Here is a 23,355-nt window from a genome sequence, read left to right on the forward strand (position 1 = left end):
ATAAAGGCCATATATGACAAACCCACAGCCAACATTGTTCTCAATGGTGAAAAACTGAAACCATTTCCACTGAGATCAGGAACAAGACAAAGTTGTCCACTCTCACCACTATTATTCAACCTAGTTTCAGAAGTTTTAGCCACAGCAATCAGAGCAGAAAAAGAAATAAAAGGAATCCAAATCAGAAAAGAAGAAGCAAAGCTGTCACTGTTTGCAGGTGACATGATACTATACATAGAGAATCCTAAAGATACTACTAGAAAATGACTAGAGCTAATCAATGAATTTGGTAAAGTAGCAGGATACAAAATTAATGCACAGAAATCTCTGGCATTCCTATACACTAATGATGGAAAATCTGAAAGAAAAATTAAGGAAACACTCCCATTTACCACTGCAACATAAAGAATAAAATACCTAGGAAAAAACCTACCTAAGGAGACAAAAGACCTGTATGTCGAAAACAATAAGACACTGATGGAAGAAATTAAAGATGATACAAACAGATGGAGAGATATACCATTTTCTTTGATTGGAAGAATCAACCATGTAAAAATGACTATACTAAACAAGGCAATCTACAGATTCAATGTAATCCCTATCAAACTACCAATGACATTTTTCACAGAACTAGAACAAAAAATTTCACAATTTGTATGGAAAAACAAAAGACGCCAAATAGCCAAAGCAGTCTTGAGAAAGAAAAACAGAGCTGGAGGAATCAGGCCCCTGGACTTCACACTATACTTCAAAGCTACGGTAATCAAGACAGTACGGTACTGGCACAAAAACAGAAATATAGATCAATGGAACAGGATAGAAAGCCCAGAGATGATAAACCCACACACAAATGGTCACCTTATTTTTGATAAAGGAGGCAAGAATATACAATGGAGGAAAGACAACCTCTTCAATAAGTGGTGCTGGGAAAACTGGACAGCTACATGTAAAAGAATGAAATTAGAACACTCCCTAATGCCATACACAAAAATAAACTCAAAATGGATTAAAGACCATAGTGTAAGGCTAGACACTATAAAACTCTTAGAGGAAAACATAAGCAGAACACTCCATGACATAAATCACAGCAAGATCCTTTTTGACCCACCTCTAGAGAAATGGAAATAAAAAGAAAAATAAACAAATGGGACCTATTGAAACTTAAAAGCTTTTGCACAGCAAAGGAAAACATAAACAAGATGAAAAGACAACCCTCAGAATGGGAGAAATATTTGCAAATGAAGCAACTGACAAAGGATTAATCTCCAAAATTTACAAGCAACTTATGCAGCTCAATATCAAAAAAACAAAAAACCCAATCCAAAAATGGGCAGAAGATCTAAATAGACATTTCTCCAAAGAAGATATACATATTGTCAACAAACACATGAAAGGATGCTCAACATCACTAATCATTAGAGAAATGCAAATCAAAACTACAATGAGGTATCACCTCACACCGGTCAGAATGGCCATCATCAAAAAATCTACAAACAATAAATGCCGCAGAGGGTATGGAGAAAAGGGAACCCTCTTGCACTATTGGTGGGAATGTAAATTGATACAGCCACTATGGAGAACAGTATGGAGGTTCCTTAAAATCTAAAAATAAAACTACCATACGACCCAGCAATCCCACTACTGGGCATATACCCTGAGAAAACCATAGTTCAAAAAGAGTCATGTACCACAATGTTCATTGCAGCTCTATTTACAATAGACAGGACATGGAAGCAACCTAAGTGTCCATCAACAGATGAATGGATAAAGAAGATGTGGCACATATATACAATGGAATATTACTCAGCCATATAAAGAAACAAAATTGAGTTATTTGTAGTGAGATGGATGGACCTAGAATCTGTCATAGAGAGTGAAGTAAGTCAGAAAGGGGAAAACAAATATCGTATGCTAAGACATATATATGGTATCTAAAAAAAAAAAAAAAATGTTTCTGAAGAACCTAGGGGCAGAACAGGAATAAAGATGCAGACGTAGAGAATGGACTTGAGGACAAGGGGAGCGGGAAGGGTAAGCTGGGACGAAGTGAGAGAGTGACATGGACATATATACACTACCAAATGTAAAATAGATAGCTAGTGGGAAGCAGCCTCATAGCACAGGGAGATCAGCTTGGTGCTCGGTGACCACCTAGAGGGGTGGGATAGGGAGGGTGGGAGGGAGATGCAAGAGGGAGGAGATATGATGGTATATGTATATGTATAGCCGATTCAGTTTGTTATACAGCAGAAACTAACACACCATTGTAAAGCAATTATGCTCCAATAAAGATGTTAAAAATAAAAAAAAAAAACACTACAGTAGTACATGATGGTTGAGTCTGCGAATGGTTGAATCCATGAACCCTACAAGGTCTGTCTGGCCATCGTCAGGGTCTGAGCTCTTATCCTGGGAGAGACAGGAAACCACTGGTATGTCTAAGCTGAGAGAGTCTGTGCTTGCTATGCTGAGAACATACTTCTACAGAGTCAGGACAGACCAGGAGACCTGAGAGGAAGCAGTCACCCAAGCTAGAAATGAAGCCTGCTCGGACAAGACTATAAAGGGTGGAGGTGGGGAGATGGAGTTAGATTTGAGATGTATTTGGATGTAGAGACAACAAAATTTGCTGATAGATTCTACGCAGGATGTGCAAAAAAGTGAAGCATCAAATAAGACTCCCAGGATTTTTGGCCTGATCTGGAAGGATGTGGTTGTCATTAACTACGATAGGGAAAACTGTGATGTTGGAGGTGGGATGAAAAATAGGAGCTCGGTTTTTTACCTGGTAGGTTTGAAATGCCCATTAGATCTCCAAGCAGACTTGTCAATTAGACAATTGGGTAGATATATTTAGAATTCATGGGAGTGATTCAGACTGGACATATAATTTCAGGAATCATACCATTTAGACTAGATGTCATCAAGGAAGTAAGTGTTGATAGAGAAGGGAACAGGTCAAAGGACTGAGCACTAAATCAATGTCTTTAGGACTGGGGGAAATTCAAAGGAGGCAGCAAAGCCAACTGGGAAGACACAACCAGAGAAATAGAAGAAAAACCAAGAGAATGTGGTATCCCAGAGAAGAAAGTGCATTAAGAAGAAACAAGTGGTCAACTGTGCCACGTGCTGCTGCCAGTGCCAAGAAACAACCATTAAGAAATGTGAGCATCACTAATGACCTGGATAAAAGCAGTTTTAGTAAAGCGATGGGGGGAGGGGCAAAATCCTCATTGAAATAAGTTCAAGGAGGAGAAAAATTAGACCCAGAAATTACTTACAAATCTTTTGAAGAGCCCTAAGGGAAATAAAAAATGAGGCAGTGGGACTTCCCAGGTGGCACAGTGGTTAAGAACCCACCTGCCAATGCAAGGGGACACAGGTTCGATCCCTGGTCTGGGAAGATCCCACATACCATGGAGCAACTAAGCCCAAGTATGCCACAACTACTGAGCCCACATGCTGCAACTACTGAGCCTGCATGCTGCAACTACTGAAGACTACACACCTAGAGCCCGTGCTCTGCAACAAGAGAACCCTCTGCAATGAGAAGCCCACACCACAATGAAGAGTAGCCCCTGCTCGACGCAACTAGAGAAAGCCCGCACAGCAACAAAGACCCAACGCAGCCACATAAATAAATAAATAAATAAATAAATAAATAAATAAATAAAAATGGGGCAGTGGCTGAAGGGAGAAGTGGGTCCAGAGAGGACTTCTGTTTCTTTGAAAATCAGAGAATTAACAGTATGTGTGTATGTTTGCAGGAAAGATCCAACTGAGAGAAAAAACTGATGATGCAGGTGAGAGGGGAGACAATTGCTGGAAGAATGTCCTAGAGTAGGAGAGGTAAAGATGGGATACAGGGCCTGAGTGGAGGCTTGGAGCCTAGACAACAATGCGCACTGAGTCCTGGGTCCAGCATGCAGGCCGCCAGTTTGCAACATCAGCACATTTTATCTGCTTATCCTGAAAATATACTGGACATTGTGGGTCCTTCACAGCAGAAAAGGCTTTCTTTGGAAACATCACCAACGTTCAGATTTTCCTCATTGTAAACATTGCCAAGATAAAGCTGCTGCCCATAATTAGTGGGACTTTGAGGGAATCATGTGCTCTGGAAATAGCTGAATTTGGGTTCGAAATGAAGAAATAAAGCTTGAAGTGATTTCAAATTGCATCATCCACACTAGAACTACTTACATTTCTTTTTAACATTTTGGTCTTAGTCCACCAGGAACAGATAGCCACATAATTTCAGCCCCTAGATTAAAACCACTGACATCTCTCCAAGAATCTGATTTGTCTTTTAAATGCATGTTGATATCATCACAGAAAAATTCTAAGTTTGGGGACCTCCTCTTGGAAGCTTGGACTTGTCACATATTTGAAATGATAAAAACTTTATTTCTGAAACAGTACTTCAGTTAGAAGTAAAAACATTAGTGCTCTGTGCGCAGATTGAGCACCTGTGATCCTTGGCAGCCCTTCTGTATTGGCTGCTTTGAGAAGGAAGGCTCTCCTTGGGTCAACATGCCCCATTACTTTATCCATGGTGAATAGCACTTTGTCAAATGATTTTATTAGGAAACGTGACTAGAACCTGAAGATTTTCTTTAATAACTCACAAGTTAATTGGCTTTGGAGGACATGTATTGACACACTTTGTTGCATTTGAGGTAATATTTTGGATAAGAAGAGCCTACTCTCTAAGCCATTTAAAAGGAAACAACTAATCCAGTTTGCCTTACTTGCCGGATGTTTCTGTCCTAAAAACAAAGAAGATTTTTAAACTCTTGCCTATTTTCTCTATTTTTAATTGATATATCCAGTTTTCTCAAAGTTCCTACCCAGATGCTAAATAAATATTGGCTGATAAAGATGTTTCTGTTCTTTAAGTGATAATAGCATCACACGAAATAGTTAAGCAGTAAAAGAAAAAAAAAGATATATACGCACACAATGACTTCTGGTTTAAAATGATGAAAAATGAATATTCATGTTTATTACTACTCTTTCCCAAAATGCCACTAAAGTGACAGGAAAGGAATTTTTAAAAATAAATTTATTTATTTATGAATGATTTATTTTTGGCTGGGTCGGGTCTTCATTGCTGCGCGCGGGCTTTCTCTAGTTGCCGCGGGCAGGGGCTACTCTTCGTTGCAGTGCGTGGGCTTCTCATTGTGGTGGCTTCTCTTGCTGTGGAGCATGGGCTTTAGGCACGTGGGCTTCAGTAGTTGCAGCACGCGGGCTCTAGAGCCCAGGCTCAGTAGTTGTGGCGCACGGGCTTAGTTGCTCCGCGGCATGTGGGATCTTCCCAGACCAGGGATGGAACCCGTGTTCCCTGCATTGGCAGGTGGAATCTTAACCACTGCACCACCAGGGAAGCCCAGGAAAGGAATTTTTTTTAAGGCAGAAAAACACAAGAGAATGACAATGGGTGAGGAGATGCACACGGGTGTCCGAACGGTAACTAATTTAGCAGAGAGTAGGAAGCTAAAACCTAACTGCCTGCAGAGGGAGAAGCTGGCCTGTTTATGCTGAAGAACCTCACAAAAGCTGAGAAACTGGAGGCACCAAGAACCTCTGAAGATGGGGGAATGAGGGTTTGGACTGAAATTAGGAGAATGGGTTGAAAATATACGTGAAGTATATAGACCTCCAAGGATCCTTCTCATATCCAGAGCATCCAAGTGACTACCTTGGCAGGAGGAAGCGGGTATTAAGTGGAAAAATCAAGGCAGAGTAATTCTCGATTCTAAGATAACAGAAAGCGAAAGAAGAGGGGTAGGAAAGACAAATATTAAGATCCCAGGATGTTAGTAGCCAGGCTTATACCTCTCTGTTCCATCCCAGGCAAGGCTTTGTAGGATTTCTTTCTAGAGAAACAGATAGACCTAAGAGAAAATATTTTCAGACAATAATATATGGAGCTACTTCCTACTCTCAATAACTCTACAGTCAAGCCAACAAGGAAACCAACCTGGACCATACACACACACAGAATTCTGTACCAACTTTTTGGAGCCTTAATCTTCAATATTAAAGGAAAATTATGAATCATAAGAGAGCTGAGAAAAGCCTCCAGCATGAGAAACAGAGGCCAAAACTAAAAAAACAGAGACAAAAAAAAAAAGCAACTCAGAAGACACATGCAGACAGTGCAAGCAGTGGAAGAGTTACCCACCACCAAAACAAAACAAAACCTGCATAATTAATATCATCATCTATAAAAAAAGATATTATATCTATGAAACGAGAAAAGGATGCTGGTAAAAGCAAAAGAATATTCAGAGACTAAGTAAGAGCTAATGGTAACTGAAAAGATCATAGCAGTAATAAAAGTTCAATAGAAGGACTAAATGATAAAATTGAGGACATCTTTAAGGAAATATAACAAAAGGACAAAGAGATAAAAGATAGAAAAAAAAGACACAAAGTTTAGAGAACTAATAGGAATCTTAGGACTAATAGTCTAACTAATAGGAGTTCAAGGAAGAGAATACAGAAAAAAATTATCAAAAGAATAATATAAGAATACTTCCCAAAACTGGAGGATATGAATTTCTAAATTGACTTGTCCAGCAGAGTGAATGAAAATATAAAGGCGGTCTCATTAACAGAATAATCAGCAAATACATGTACATCTTTACTCATCATTCTCTAGTAAAATATTTTTTTACTAAGAGTTGTGGAAGATATAAAGAACTATGAAACATAATCCTCACACTAAAATAATAGCCATGACAGCTAATTTTTAATTGGTGTAAAATGCACACCAAGCATTGTTCCAAGTACTTTAAATTAACTCACTAAATTCTATGAGTTAGATACTATTATTATCTACACTTTATAGATGAGAAAACTGAGGCCCAGTAAAATGAAGTAACTTATCCAGGTCATAGAGCTCGTAAGAGATGGTGCCAGAATTCAAACCCAAGTAGAAGGCTTGAGAGTTGATGTTGTTATCCACTGTGTCACACTGCTTTATGTCCTAGTTGAGAAGAACAAACAGAACTAAATGACCTTATGAGATTTAAAAGAGTTCAACATAATGCTAGAAGAGATGTCTCAAATGCATGTAAGCATATTTTAGGGAAAATAAGTGTATTACTGTAAGATTCAGAGGAGAGTGAGAACCCTTCAGGCTAATGGTCAAGGAAGAATTTACTTGGATCAAGCTGGGCAGGGAGGGCATTCCCTGTGAATGAGTCAGGATGTGGAGGTGGGAACTGGATGCCAGAGGTCAGCAAGGAAGGTGATTTGACCAGGGCATTGCAAGTTTTGTTCATCCACACACGAGACCAGTGAGAACAAGGCAGGAAGGACCTAATGTCAAATTACAAAGGGCCTTGACGGCAGGCTAAGAAAACTGAACTTGATCCTGTAGAAATGGGTAGTCATCATTGAGCAGGTGGGAGCTTAATCTGGACATGGTACCCATAATCAATGGATAGGAGAAGAGGAAGTGGGAAGAACAGGGAAGGGCTTATTGTGACAGGCTGGATGAGAGTTTTCAAGATCAGACTGGGGTTAGTGAGAGTGCTAAGAAAGGGCTGGATTCTGGATGGGAAAAACCATCAAGACTTGCCAAAAAATGTTGGATTTTGTCTTCTCTACCAAGGAGAAATTTTTTCAAACTAGAAAGGATGGAACTGATATGATTCAAATGGAATTAAATTGCAAGAAGTTCAAGTAAATAAGTTCAGATCACTAGATTCAAACAAGTTACAACCCAGAACAATCAAATACTGAGCAATTATGATCTTGAATCAGTTGATAGGATTTCTTTTAAAATGAGTGTAAGGATTTCTAGAATTAATAGTAATGTATGCTCAACAGAGAAAATAAATTAAAATAGAAAGAAGAAAAAATCAGTAAGCATACCCCACAGATATATCCTTAGCTGACATTTTGGTTTATTTTTTCAATCTCTTTTATATATAACTTTGTTTTCATGTTGATACATAGTCAGATTGATGATCATAATATGTATAGAATTTATAATTTTTATCTTGCTTGAATAACATTGTAATAAAACATTTCATATTCTGTTACAAATTTATTTGTATATATAACTGAATCACTACATAACATTCAGTATTGTGGGTATACATACCAAAAGGTATATAACCAAATATCATTGGATATTTAAGTACTTTAAAATAAATTTTTTATATATAAGTATAGTATCTTTTTGCTTAAAGTCTTTTTTTCTGAATTGTGAATTACTTCCTTAGGCTAGTTTTCCAGATAAAGATCTTTAGGAGAAACAAGAGAGTATGAAATGAGCAGCCAGTTTAAACATAACTTCTATTTAGGTGGAGGTGAAAGAGTTAAACTGCAAAACCTTAGTGAGACAACAAAATGACCGTTTGTTTTAACCACACTGCTGCCCCTGAAGGACAACTGATAATGACACATGGGAAATAGCTCATAGAAAACATCCAAGTAGGCACAACTATGGTCTGATAATTAACATCAGAAGCACACTCTAGTTGTGCCTATATTTATGTGTTTTTATATTGCATTTACATTTACAGGTATTTACTAAGTTAACTGGGAAAATGAACATGTACGTTCTTAAGTGTGGGTATAATTATTCTCCTAATTCATCCTACTGTTGTTTAAAAATCCTGAATTCATGGAAACAGTAAAGATTATGGAAAAGAGATATCTGATCCAGTTAGTACTCACTGACGCTTAGAGTGAAAATCATGTGCTTGGAGTGGTGCCTGCAGGAGTTGCCGTTTCATTTTGCAGGACGTATATTGTGACCTGTGAGTGGTGTGATGGACCAAGTGAAAAATCTGTAGTCAGATGATTTGGGTTCAAGTTTCGCCCTGATCATTACCACATGTATGATTTTGGACTAGTTAGGTAATCCTTGAAACTCACTTAGGGGAGGATCATAACACCTATCTCAAGGAGTGGATGGAGGACTAACTGAGATACCAGTGAAGAGCACCCTAGAGGCAACGAGACCCTCCAAGCATCTGAATTGTTGCTGTCATCACATCTGTCCCCCACATTATGCTGGCACAGGGTTTAGTGGGGATTCACTACATGGGAGAAGTCATTGGAGGAGAGCCAGAAACTCTCCTCACTAGCTCTGAGAAATCAAGTTAGTGGCTTGTTCTCACAGCTCCTCAGATGGAACAGTAAGAACAAGCAGGGGTCAAAACTGTACAGTTAATGGAATCTTCCTGGTTTCCCTTTGATGGTAAGTCACGCTGGAAGTTCCCACGGATGTTCTGGTAATGGTGAGCCCTCTGATTTGACCCTGGACCTCTCAGAATATAGTAAACAACCAGGATTATACTACCCAAATCAGAAGATTGATCCAACATGCTTAAAATTTTTTTGTCATGTTGTCAATTTTCTCATATATAATAACTCAGTTTTTTGGAAGTCAGCAGAGGCCACTACTGTTGTTCATTATAGGCTAAGATTATTGCACAGCCAAGGTTAACTCTACTTAATTAAAACTGATCTACTAAATTAGGGGGCAAAAAGGGAAGAGGTACATTTGATTGTGCTGTCCTCGATATAATGACTTACTTGGTCTTTTGTTGCTAAAGCCCACCAACTCCAGAACTGAAAACTTTGATCTCATTTTATGGTTCTTAATCAACTTTATGGAGGTGCAATTTACATAAGCCAAATGGAAACATTTAAAGTATTCAGTTTGATGAGTTTTGACAAATGCAAACATGCATAACCACCACCCTGATCGATACACAGAGCATTTTTGTTGCCCTCAGAAGTTCCCTGTTGCCCTTTTACAATCAGTCCTCCTACCCCTTTGCAGTGCCCACTCTAGACAGCCACCAATTTGATTTCTATCACAGTAAATTGATTTTGTATGTTCTAGAACCTCGCACAAATGGAATCATATAGTATGTACTCTTACGTGTCTAGCTTCTCTTGGCTCACCATGTTTTTGAGATTCATTCATGTTGTTGTTTGTATCACTAATTTGTTCCTTTTCAATATTGAGTAAATATGGAAGTACCAATGTATGCAGGCACTACAATTTGTTTATCCATTCCGCTGTTGATGGACATTTGAACTGTTTCCAGTTGTGGCTAATTAAGAATAAAGCTGCTAAGAACATTTATGTGCAAGTCTTTTGTAGACATGTTTTTATTTTCCCTGGGTCAATACTTAGAATTGGAATTGCAGGGTCATAAGGTATCTGTTTAACTTTATAAGAAGTGACCAAAGTGCTTCCCAAAGTGGTTGTACTATTTTACATACTCATTAACAGTGTATGAGAATTCCAGGTGTTCTATCCTCACCAATAAAAGGTCTTTTTAAACTTTAATCATTCTCATGGGTGTTTAGTAGTAGCTTATTGCTTTTTTGCTTTTGCTTTTCATTTCCTTGATGAATAATGATATTGAGCTTTTTTTCCCCCTGTGCTTATTTTGGCCATTCCAATACCTTTTTTTTTTGTAAAATGTCTTCAAGTGATGAAAGCAATAGATGGCGAGACACCTAAACCTGGGTGGATAAAGATACCATTCTTTGAATGAAGCAGGTTTGAAGTAGAAAGAGAGGTGATTGATTGAATATAAAACTGAGCTCACTTCCGTATAGTTCTCAAATAAACTCAAAATCTTCTTTATAGTTCTTTTATCCTGGAAAATTCTTTCCTCTCTTTTCTACCTAGTGAAGTTCTAATCTGATACAGAGGTCAGGGAAGATTTACCTAAACTATGAATTACGAGGGAGAAATGGCCAAAGGTTGAAATAATGTTTTCAGTCCTCATCTTACTTACTATATCTGCAGTACTTATTAAACAAGTCAATAAATTCCAGGGTCATAAAGAAGATAGACCGGTAAATACAACTTAACTACAATTTATTCAGTGCCTATTCTGTGCATGGAATTGCACTAGGGAATAAAAGATAAAATGATAAATTAGATCTTATACTTGCCCTCAGTAAGTTCAAATCTCCTTGCAGTTTAGACTTGTCCTTCAATTAGCCCATATGTGGCAGAACGGACTAAGAAAGTACCAGCAGGGAGAGGCCAAGTGCTTCGAACCACAAGGATTAATGTGTAGGAGAGGGGAAGAAAGGATACCATGGAAGTCTTAGAGGAGGTGGTAATAGATGGAGACCTTGAGGAAAGAGCATTGACTGATTGCAGTTAATGCTTGTTTGAGGTAAATTGCCTTCTTTATAGCAAACTATTTGGCTTTATACGAAAAAGTGCAATTTATCCCAAGGAAATGCTCATCTTTAGGTAATTGGGTTTTATTTGACAACTAAAAGAGAAGTGGTAGGAAAATATTTACCCACTAATGAATACTTCTGAGAAATATCAAGGAACAGTTAGCTTTAATTATATACCAACAAATATAAAGTAATGTGTAGTGGAAGTAGCATAATTTTAAAGCTACTTAGACCTGGATTCAAACCTTGGCTTTGCCGTCTGTATCCTTTGGTCTGATCATTTTCTCCTCTGAGCCTCAGTTTTATCATGTGAAAATGGACGTAATAGTAGTTTACTCATGGCACTGCTGTGATGGTTAAGCAGTGAGGTTAAGCCTCAAACTAAGAGTAGCACATTATGTGATCCTTAAATACAAATTTCTTTCTTCTCTTCTTACCCTTGTGCAATTCTAATGAGCTCAGATTGAAGTTCTGCTTTTTAATTTGCAAGATCATAAATCAAGGCAAACAAAACACAGATGGGACTACAGGGGAGGAAGGGAAGGAGGACAATGTTTAAACAAATCTGGATCTTTGTAAATGACCTAATCTTTGCCAAAGAAGAAATTCTACTGGGTGGGAAAAGAATAAGGAGGATAACTGAATGATCTCAACACTATTAGCATCTCCTTTATATTTCTTTTATAGATTTTTCAAACTGTCTGTCATGACATGCTCTTTTTTATAAATTACATGAAAAGTGGGCACATCCTGGTATATGAAGTGTTCATTCATGCCTGTCATTGCCCTCAATTGTTGCCAATATTTATTGAGTATTTATTGTGGGTCAAACAATATACCAAATGCTTTACATACATCATCTCATTTGTCCATCACAAAAACCCTATGAGGTAGGCAACATTATCACACCTGAGTTATAAATGAGCAATTTGTGTCACAGAGCGGTTGGATACCAGCCCACACAGAAAGTAAGGGAGCAATAGAGTCAGTATTTGAGACTAAGTCAGTATGACTTCCAAGCCTGCCCACTCAGTCTTTGTGCTATGTTGTCTCCCGTCACACACTCATACACACACGCTAATACACATACACATATACTCACACACACATGAACATACTTACATACCTACACATGGATGTACATACACCACACATACTCACACATCCACATCCTCTCAGATGCACAGCCACACACACATTAATACACATAAATACATGCACATAGACATATACTCAAACACACACACACCTCACACAAGTTTCTGGCTCCTGCCACGACCTCCACTTTGGCAAAAATTCATGCTGTCTCACAAAATTAGGGCTCGGCAAAGAAACATTTGCTTATGTGAGTCAAGCATCACACTTCCATTTGGCTGCTGAGCCCTTCCTCACACACAAGGAAGCCAGAGGCAGGGCAGGATGCCATTGTGCCAGGTGAAAATGTCTCACGGTATTAGGCCACTTTTACTGGGTACTGCTAAACCTGTACCCAGTGGAAAAAAAGAAAGCTATATCTGATGTAGTAGACTGATGCCTTGATTAGTGAATTCCTGGAGAATAAACTCCCTTTATAAGAAATGGAAGTCTGCTCATTTGTTTTCACTTACTTTTTAAGAATACACTTTACTTATTCTGCACAGCACAGCTGCTCTGGTTTGCAGCTGCATGACAAAATACCTCAATAAAAAGTTTTTATTTGTGTTGGCCATCTTAAGACTGCTTGGGGATAATTCTAGGCTGAGTTATGAATGCAAATATGAAACAGACTGATTTCCTAGAATTGAGGAACTGAAAGACACTGAAAGACTGGGGTACTTTGGTACTAGGTCTGACGTCGTGGTCAGGGAGGTTTCCCAGAGGAGGTGATGCTGAGCAGTGTAACAAAGAGTTAAGATCCTAAGCCCCAGCTCCACCCCTCATAAGCCAAGTGATTTGAGGCTAGTTACTTCCCTAAACACCAACTGTCTCACTTATAACTAGGGTGATAATATTTGGCTCATGGTTTTGTGTCTCTAGGCTTTCGGGAAATTACGTTCTCCTCTTCTCTTTCCACTATCCTCTCCTTCCCCTTTATTACTTGTACTCTAATGTGGGGGGTGGCAGGGAGGGCGGGTAGCAAGGCTCACTCCTCTGGCCTCTTTGAGTTTCTGTTTACACTCCTTCCCTTGGTTACCTCGCCTTCAAGCCATGTCTCATCCACGCTCCAGCCTAATCTCTCCTACATTTTCATCTCATGCTGTACATCTCCAAATGGACACCGTGCCCAGGCATTTTGTATTCAACAAGTGCTCAGCCAAATTTTTATTTCTTCCCTAAATTACCTCTTGACTTTGGAATAGATAATTCTTTCAAATAGGGCCTCTAGTCTCACAGACACCAAACCACTGAGCCGGCTTTAACGCTTTTTTTCCTTGTTCCTTATCAGTCACCAAATTCTGAGTTCTTCCATTGAAATGTATTTGGTTGGAGCAAACATAGAAACTGAAATGGCTATAATAATTGTGTCAGTGGTTTTTCAGAGGAACAAGATTGCTTCCTTAATATAGATTTATTATTTTAAAATTAAAGATGTTTCTGTCCTCCAATATGAAGTCAGTCACTGGACCATTGCATAGTGAGCTAAATTGAGTCTTTACTCACAGTCATTCCCACTGCAACATCTTATACACAACTGCCAAATTAACCTCATACTTCCTGCTTAAAATCTTCAACTGGCCTCCAATGCTTCTGAATAGCATAAAATGTGGAAGCCTTCTGTTTAAGGCTCTCTCAAGTCTGTTGCCAGCCTATCTTTCAGCCTTTTTTTCCATTAGTCCAATTCATTTCCCCAAGCTCTCCCTAAAGGAAACTCCTTACTATTCGTGGAATCAAATGAGCTTTTCCTGACCCCAAACCTTTGCTCATACCATTCTTATCTTTTCTCATATTTTCCCTATTGCATTGATATTCATTTGTCATATTTAGCTGAATCACTAGGCCGTTAGCCTCCTCCACCCCAATTGACATGTTCCTTTTTCTCTTTTCTGAACCTCCATACTACATTGATTGTGGCATGCTCACAGTATTTATCATGTAAAACCTCTCTCCTAGGTTACAGATTCTGGAACACAAGTATTGGCCCTTTTTTAGTGTGCTTCTGAGTACTAAGTGGTCCTCAATTTATTAAAAACCTTTGATGTAGTCATTGGATGGTTCCTGGGACAGAGGTGGGAGCCGTGTTTCCTAACCTCTGCCAAAATCATAGATCTATTTTGTTGAATGTTTTTCAATTTAATTATATAAACATTGTTTTGGAATTGGAGAGCTCTATAGAGACTATTTTAGTCCCAAACTCTTTCTTAATCAATGGGTACATGAGTCCCTGAGAATACATAGCTGGTTTTTGGTAGGTCAAGTATGAAGGCTCAGCACCACTGCTGACACCAAATGCAGCTGGGTCTCAAATCACCTCCCCAAATTGCCTAATTCAGTGTCCTCCACACAGAAGAAACCTTTGCTGACTGATTCCAACAAAAAGAATGTAGTGTGGTAGGGTAAGATAGGTAAGTGTACTTTTGGGAATCAGACAAACTGGATTTAGATTCTGGCCTGGTCACTTAGTAGCTGCACAGATGTGGGTAAATTGCTTACTTACACAGCTTGTTTCCTCATCTATAAAATGTGGACAGTTATCTCCACTTCATGAAGTTGTATTGGAAAAATTGTATATAATGTATATGAAGTGACTGGAACACAACAAATTGAGGCCAAAACAATCTTCAGTAAATTATGTTTGTATATTTAATTTTTCTTAATCATGTATAGATTTTTGTCATAGAACCTTTTTCTAAATTGAATAAATGGATACTGGATTTCTTTTTTTTTTCTTTTTGCAACATTCTGAGGAAATGTTGAAATTTCCTGGGAGTGGTATTACTAAAAGTGTTACTAAAGAGTCCACCCAGTTATTGCTCATAAAAGTTCCTTTAAATAACGTATTATCAACTAAGTAGTTTGGAAGGTAAATGCTTAGAGCATTTAGTGTGGCTAAGCTGGGTGAGAGACATAATTTTTTTTTTTTTAATATTTGCAGACCTCATTGTTTTCTTTGGATAAAAAGCTATTATATTCACTTAATAAAAACTTAGAGAGCTCTAAGTTAAGTCTTAGGCCTCAAAGTGAAGTCTTCTAACAGTTCCATAACTGGACTTGGCCTTCAACTATTTTTTATGATGCCACCTTGCCTTTCACACCAATTCTGTGAGCTCAAGCAGGAATGTACACTACCTGCCTATGATGGTGTGGCAGAAGGGAGTGGTAGTTAAGGTCATGGGAGGCTCTTTGGAAGAATAAATGAAGACCTGGTATTACTTCTAAAACACTGCTGGGCCCTGATATACTTTGTGTTTTTATGTCAAATATGGGAGTAAAAATAAGGTGTTTTAATATCAAATATGAAGATCATATTAGATGGTTTTAAAAGCACCTCCCCTACCCCCCTTCTAAACTCTAGAATGTTTTAATACTGATAGGTCATGAAAGCCTATAGGAGTTCCTTTCCTGGAATCCGTACAGGACTGGTTCCAGCACTGGGTGACACAAGGTTCCGTTCAGTACAGTAAGCATGAGTTAGAGAAAATGCTGTCATCAAAACTGTTGTTTTCCTCCTTATAAAGCTCATACAAACCAATAAAGAGTGATCAGGAAGCATTTTGGAAAGGATAGGAGGCATGGATTCCACAGCTGGTCTGTGGACCAAGGCATAATTCCAAGTTAGGGATTCCATTTAATTAGGTAAAGTGTTTGAGGGCATAGGAAACCTAGGCTAGGACTCTGCTAACCAGATCAGGTAAATTGCTTAAGGGAAACATGTACTTTGAGTCACTCTCCTTGAAGATGAGTAAGTGGCCTTCTCATCAATGTCCTTTAGTGTTTTTGACAGAGACAGTCCTGGGCTGCGTGGATCTTCACTCTGACCAGCACCATATAGCTCTGTGGTTCTCAACCTGGCTGCAAAGTAGAATTACCTGGAGCGCTTTAAATAATCCTGATGCCCGGTCCTATCTCCAGAGATTCTAATTTAACTTGTCAGGTTTAGCTTGACATCTGGATTTTAAAAACACTGCCTCCCCTGCCCACCCCACCCCCCCATACACCCCATGCGATTCTAAGGTATGGCCAGCCTGGCAAACCCCTGGCATATACTTAAGGTCTTCTAACAAACCTTCCTCTTAAAATCCACCATCCTACCATTTAGCTTTTTAGCTTTCTGGCGCTCGGTTTTTGTTTTGTCATCTTTCTCCCGGCCCGACACACAGGCATACTCCACAGGATGGTGACTTTCTATCTGCAGTCACACTACAATAGTCCCTAAGTAGAATTCAAGAGGTGTCCTTGGTATATAAGAAGAACCCTGGAGACGAAAGCGATTCTCATGCAAACATGGTAAAAACAATATTCACTCCCTGCTGTGTTTCTTGACCTGTTTTCTGGGGTCGTTTCCCACTTGCTGTTTTCGTATTACAGAGTTTCCTAGGAGACATCACACTGTGGTGTTTATTCTTCCATCCTCCTGTTGGCATTTGACAGACCTCCTAGTTGAAGACACCACTTCCCTGGGTGGGCCCTATTTCTCAGCTCCGGGAGCAAACAAATTCCACCGCACCTACAGCCCAGCTTTGCAGCACTCAAGTGCGCTTAATTTCCACTTAAACTAATTCAGATTGCCGGGGAGCAAAGCCTGCGCCACTTAACCATTCTGCTCTCTCTTCTGTTCCCCCCATTTTTTTGTTTACTTAAGAAAGCAGATATTTACATTTCCACTTGGCGGCTCATTGCAGCCCCCCCGCCCCTCCCCCCCCCGCAGCGTCCAGCGCCGGAGAGCTCCTCTCCTTGCCCAGGATCCCTCTTTCCTCTGCTTGGGTCCCCTGAGGCCAGTGACGATGGAGCCCCCGCCCTTACCCGGCCCAGCACCTGGTGTGAGCAAAGCCCTTCTCCACCCACCTCTTTTGGAGATTCAGAGCCCTGGCCCCGCCCAAGGCGCTAATTTAACTCGAATTGCAGAACTACCGGGCGCTGCTCCTACTTCCAGCTCCTGGCTCGAGCCTGCTTGGTCTTAACCTCAGAGACCGCGGAGCCCCGAAGCAGGATCCCCGTCCCCGCGCGCTATGAGTCCCGCGCGGCGGAGCGCCCCCGCCGTGCTGCGCCTACTGGGCGGGCTGGCCCCGCCGCTGCTGCTGCTTCTCCTGCGTCCTCCGGCTGCGTCGGGTGAGTGGGGGTCGGGGACCCCCCCCACGGGGACCCCCCACCCCACCCCTCAGGCTAAACCTTTAGGCAGTGTGGGAGGGGCAGGGCCCGTCTCTACAACAACCGAAAAGTCGGCGGACCAGGGTAGCTGAGGAGTGTCGGCATCCCTAATTGTTTCCGTAATCCTCTACCTTTAAGGATCAGCGCTCCTACTGGCACGATCCCTGGGGACGGGAAGAAGCTCTCCGCTGCTAGCCGGCAGTTAGGAAGCTTGCTGTGCGGGACCCCAGCTGGCAGGGTTTTAGGAGTGAGGCGTGGAGGGTAGAGGGAGCAAACACCCGGAAGCCGAAAGGTAGGGCTCGAATAGAGTGAATCCTCAGCATCTCCTTAAGGGTGGAAGGCCAAATAGTTGACCACTCTCACCTCTCAACAGGGTCCAGTCGTGTACAGACGTGGCGCTACAAGTTTGCGCGTCATCTCCTCCAGGTGTAACGTTCCAAGGGGGCGTCTGTCTTTATTGTGTGCCTCGCAACATTATGTATGTGAAAGTCTAAAACACTATATATATTTTATATATGTATATATATGTGTGTGTGTGTGTATATATATATATATTAGATAACGAAGGGCAGGAATTTATTTTCGACTATTTTAGTTTTGAATTAATTGACAGACAGGAAGCCTAGCAAGTTCTCGGTATGTCAGCTGAGCATTGGATGGAAATGTTATGTGGGCATAGAAAGCCATTGCTGCTTCCCTTATTCGTCTTGGGAAAGGAATGCTGCAATGAATTGAAAAGTGGTATTTCCTTCAGTTCTGTTTTTTCCTCCCTAGGTGACTGCGGCCTTCCCCCAGATGTACCTAATGCCCAACCAGCTTTGGGAGCTCTTACAAGTTTTCCCAAACAAAGCACAGTAACATACAAATGCAACGAAGGCTTTGTAAAAGTTCCTGGCAAGGCAGACTCAGTGGTCTGTCTGAATAATAAATGGTCAGAGGTTGCAGAATTTTGTAATCGTAAGTTTTTCGTTTCATTTTAGAAAAGTTATGGGAATGGAATGTTTCTTAAGTTTAATTTTATCCTTCTTTGCAGTGACTGGTAATTGATAGTTTTCTAGCATTATTAATCGCCAGGTTATACCTGTTGGCACTTCACAATCTAGCTAATTGACGGCATTGCTTTCTGGAATAGGTCCTGCCCTTCGTTAACTTTTTTTTTTTTTTTTTTCCCTTAACACTGTAACTCTTGAACTGATTAATAGCAAAAGTAAACAATAGGTACTGTTTAGGGAGTAAATTATATATAACTATGTTTGGCAATTACCTTGAGACACATAACAGAGATCCTCTGTTTTCTTGAATTTCATTTTGTAAAGTAGGACTTACCCAATATAACTCTGTAGTGATATTTTTTTAAATTATCAATTTTTATCTCAAAATCTATCATTATAGGCATAGCCCTAGATTAACTTTGACATATACAAGTAAAGATAAAGGTAAGACTTGATTCCTGCCTTTGAACAACTTGGAGCAATGGAAGCTACAGTAAAGATAGAAACTGCCACAAGTATTTTTTGAAATCAGGTGTGAGATCAGCTTTAACTTTTTATCTATCCATGATACAAGGCAGGAGGTTGAAGTACATAAGTCTTTGCACATGTATCATGTTTTAGAGTTTATGACTCTTCTGCATATAGTACTTCATCTAATCCTTCCGACAACTCCCTGAGGTGAGTTAGGGACTTATCCACATCTTACAGTTGAGAAAGCAGCCCCCAGTTAAACAACTTCCTTGAGATCAGGAGCTCCCTTATGCAGGGTGGAAACTTGAGTCTTTTGACTATAAATCCAGTGCCCCTTCCACTATACCATGCCACTATAAATTCACATTTGCCTGGATGTTTACAGTTTGTAAATACTTTCAGGTACACCATTGGCTCATCTGATCCTTGTCCCCATAGGTTGTTCTGAGGATTAAATGAGTTTATATGTGTAAAACATTTAGAAGCACTCAATAAATATTAGCTATTATTGTTAACTATTATCGTTGTCTAGGACACTAGCCCAGGGATCTGGAAATACCAGTTCTCATCTACCCCTGTGCTACATGGGGCAGGGTAAGGGAACTGGCATTAACTGAGTCAGTTCCAGAACTATGCCAGGTAACTTAAATGAGTTATATTTTCTAAATTGTGGGCATAGTGACTTCTATGTACCAAATCTACTTCACAGGCCTCTAGTAACTAGGAAATGAAAATTTATATGTGAATATGCTTGATACACTGTCAATGCCATAGTGACATTAATATAAATACCAAATATGTACAAAGAAGTATAGAAAAAGGAGTGATATAGGACCAGATAATTAAACATAGGTTATAAAATAAAGTGATATTAATTTTTTTGTTGTTGCTTTTGTTAATAATTTTAGGTAGCTGTGATGTTCCAACCAGGCTACTTTTTGCATCTCTCAAAAAGTCTTATACCAAACAGAATTATTTCCCAGAAGGTTCCACTGTAGAATATGATTGCCGTTTGGGCTACATAAGGGACCATTCTCTCTCAGGAAAACTAACTTGCCTTCAGAATTTTACGTGGTCCAAACCTGATGAATTTTGTAAAAGTGAGTATAATTTTTAAAGAGTATTCTTAATCATATGGTGTTTGGGGAAAATAGTGTTTCTTCCTTCACTCATAGTGGAAGTCTATGTGTACATGTTATTATTTAGAATGATTCTTAAATGAACCATTGGAACCATTTTATTTTAAATTAGGGAAACTAAATACTTGTGAGCTACAAATATTACTTTACTCACTGATTTCACATTTAATTAGTTTAAGGTTACCTAAAATGAAATAGTGTATAGTCTAAATATGTTGCTTTCTTGAAACTGATAAAATGAAGGTATGATTTAAATAGTCTAAAGATAAGTAATATCAATGGTTCAGATGATGAATTTGCATAGATGTGCCTGAAAATTTAATTAAAAAAATCAATTTGTATTCTCTTCTAGAAAAATCATGTGCTAACCCTAGAGAAATAAAAAATGGTCATGTCAATATAACACATGACCTATTATTTGGATCGTCCATCCATTTTTCATGTAATACAGGGTAAGTTTGGATATATGAAACACTATATTTAACAAATGGAAAAACAAATTAGGATTTAAGATGGAAGCTTTTAGATTTGTGGCCAGTGTTTACAAGCTAGTAGCAATAAAACCACCCCTCTGTTCAAAGATCCTTTATCATGAACTCATCACAGTTAAATTTAGTAAAATGGGGCAAGAAAGGAAGATTTCTTATAATACCACCAAAATTCTCTCAATGGTTAGATTTCAGTACATATGTGATTCATTATAAAATTTTAAGTGTGATTTGTATAGGACAAAACTTGTGATAAGTTGATGATCCTTGGAGAAATTAAATCCTTTCAGTGTTAAATATGAAACCAATCTTTACCTAAATAATGAATTTGCATTTGCTTTTTCTGTATGCGAACAATCTGTTATAAAATATCATGGGTTAAAAACAATTATTCCTAGTGTGAAAATATCATTCTGACCTAAGATCTTTTATAAGTTCTCTATGCAGGGAAAAGGAACTTACTCATTGAGTATTGTCAATGTCTCAGGTGCTGCTAAAACCTGTATACTCATTCTCTCATTTAATATCTGCAAATTGAATTATGATATTTTATTCTGTATGTGTATCCCTGTTCTTTATAAAACTATCAGTATCACTTGTCTCCTGTACTAAACATAGATGTTTGGATCACTAGTATCATTAATATTAAATCTGGGGGTACTTTGAACCCTTTAAACCCATTCTATTATTCTATGGCATCTGTAGTGATCTTTTAGAACTCAGAAATATAAAATATTTAAGCATCTGTATCTTTTAAAAATGTTTTAAAACACTTTACTATTTTCTAACATGTGCCCTACCCAAATCAAAAATATTTTGCCTTATACTTTTTTATTCTTTTTTTTCTTTTTAGTCGGTGAATATTTTTATTAAACTCTACTATGTAAGAGAAGCCTGGGGAGAGCTGCCGGGAGGCAGGCCCGGCAGCTGAGGCTTCTAGAGTAGAGACTCCCGGAAGCACATGGGTTTTCAGTTTCCTTCTGCTTGAGACGCTGCCTGGCAGCCCCAGGTTCCCAGGTTTTGTCCAGAATGAGTTTGTTCCTGCCACCTTCTCAGACAGAAATCTGGGTCTCTGGGCCAGTCCTGAAATGAGGCCCCTGAGTGGCTTTGGAACAGGTCCGCAACCTCCACTGAACTGATGGTCCATTTGCTTTGAAGTCACCTCTGCTTCAGCCCACAGCTGGGTCTTTTCCTGCCACATTTTATTAGGAAGATAAAACTATGTACAGGCCACGTCGGTGTCGGGGGTGAGGGGCTCACTGGAATTTCTACAAGGAGGCCCACAGCTGGAAGAAGTTCTCTTGTCCACCTGGTGCCTGGAAAAGGGCCAGGTGCGGCCCACTACTCAATTCCTTCTTGCTTGTCTTTGATGGCCACCTGGAATCACTCTTCCAGCAGGGAGAGCTCACTAATGAGATCTGTGATGGCATTGGCGAAGGCCTCCTGGGGGCTCTAGTCCCTCTGCATGCGGATGATGATCTTGTGTTCCAAGGTGGGGGGAAGGGTGTGCTTTGTAGCCAGCAAACAGCACCTGTGGGTCCATAAGCAGCTGCGATTTAATGATGTTTCCTAGAGTGGTCTTCCTTGTTGACGGTGAACAAACAGGCATTGGGTACCTTGGTGTCCTTGTTAATGGTGATCTTCTTTTTGCCCTCAAAGAGCAAGAACGACTCGAAAGTGGGAGGGGCATTCACCCTAGCGTCGCAGCCGCCTCCAAAGCCGCCCTTTTTTATTCTTTAATGTCACCCTTTTAGATATAATTTTTTCTTTTCCTTTAAACTGCCACATGGACTTTTATCAACTATTGTTTTGTCTCTATCTACTGGTGTCATAAATATTTTAAGATGATATTCTGGAGAATTTAAGGGAAGTCAAATATGTGTGAATGGAACTTAACTTTTTTTCTTCCCTCATTGTTTTAGGTACAAATTAGTTGGTGCAACTTCTAGTTACTGTTCTCTTGCGGGAAGTACTGTTGAGTGGAGTGATCCGTTTCCAGAATGCCAAGGTAAGACTGAAAAATTCTAAGCACTCAGGTGTGGGACTGAATAATTAATAATAAATTGCTTTCTGCTCTTTAAGAATAACCCACAGTATGTATTTGTAGTACCCTCACCTTCCAATGTGTGTGTGTTTTATCTAATTTAAAGATCTCTATTAGTAATGCTTCTTAATTTATTAACTGTGCAGATAAAGGATTAAAAACAAACTAAGGTTTATATTGTGCTTGGTCATCTTACCATTCCTTCTAACAGTCAAGTAAAATAAGTATGGGTTTTTTTCCCCCATAATTTTTAATTTTATGGATTAAAATACTGTTGACCAGAGTGTGTGTATGACTTGATCCCGTATGCCAAAATAAGTGGCAAAAGAAGGCATTTAACCCAGATCTCTTGATTTCAAACCCATAAGTCTTCTAACACCTAGTGTTACTTATGTGTTCCTTTAAGGATTATTAACTGAGGTAGTTATGTAGAAGTGTTTTAAAGTGGTATTTTTTTTATCATTAGAGAAATAACCTTATATAATAAAGAAGAAGTATGGTTTCTGCACTTGAAAATCTTATCTTCTCAAGGGGGGAATAGGACACAGAGATAATTTCCTAAATGGATATATCAAGTTAAATGTATGTGCATTAGAGACATATGTCTACCTGAAAATTGAGAGGAGTAAATATATGTAATATTCTAAAAAGTAGGCTTTATTTCTCTCATTGTCATTAAAGTTATTGCTAAGTGCAAGTTTTGGGGGTTATTAGGAGCAGGAAACTAGAGTAGATGCAGTGTAATTTATCAA

At 39.2% G+C, this 23,355-nt stretch overlaps 2 protein-coding genes and 1 pseudogene across 15 annotated transcripts in view; 2 read left to right on the forward strand and 1 right to left on the reverse strand.

Annotated features, from left to right (window-relative positions):
* LOC309628550 (centrosomal protein of 78 kDa-like) overlaps positions 1–23,355 on the forward strand; it is a 227,855-nt gene that overhangs the window by 130,970 nt on the left and 73,530 nt on the right.
* Positions 1–23,355, forward strand: part of CD55 (CD55 molecule (Cromer blood group)) — a 51,628-nt gene that overhangs the window by 6,993 nt on the left and 21,280 nt on the right. For 4 of the 13 annotated variants that reach the window (XR_014244433.1, XR_014244434.1, XM_082391321.1 and 1 more), the window contains exons 1-5: positions 17,077–17,430; positions 18,244–18,426; positions 19,841–20,032; positions 20,424–20,523; positions 22,482–22,567. Coding sequence is in view for 10 of the 13 variants with exons in the window: in XM_082391321.1 (XP_082247447.1) it covers positions 17,331–17,430; positions 18,244–18,426; positions 19,841–20,032; positions 20,424–20,523; positions 22,482–22,567 (661 nt within the window). In the remaining 3 variants the exon portion in view is untranslated. Of the gene's footprint in view, positions 1–17,075; positions 17,431–18,243; positions 18,427–19,840; positions 20,033–20,423; positions 20,524–22,481; positions 22,568–23,355 lie in introns of those variants that run through there. The other 9 variants (XM_082391323.1, XM_082391324.1, XM_082391319.1 and 6 more) reach the window with 8 other exon arrangements.
* Positions 20,530–22,473, reverse strand: LOC309606334 (DNA-directed RNA polymerase II subunit RPB11 pseudogene; annotated as a pseudogene). The gene is made up of 2 exons: positions 22,457–22,473; positions 20,530–22,293 (listed from the first exon to the last, which is right to left on the reverse strand). The product of its transcript is annotated as a DNA-directed RNA polymerase II subunit RPB11 pseudogene (transcript).

Source organism: Balaenoptera borealis (genome assembly GCF_965194805.1).
Source record: "Balaenoptera borealis genome assembly, chromosome: 1".
In the NCBI taxonomy this organism is placed as follows: Eukaryota; Metazoa; Chordata; class Mammalia; order Artiodactyla; family Balaenopteridae; genus Balaenoptera; species Balaenoptera borealis.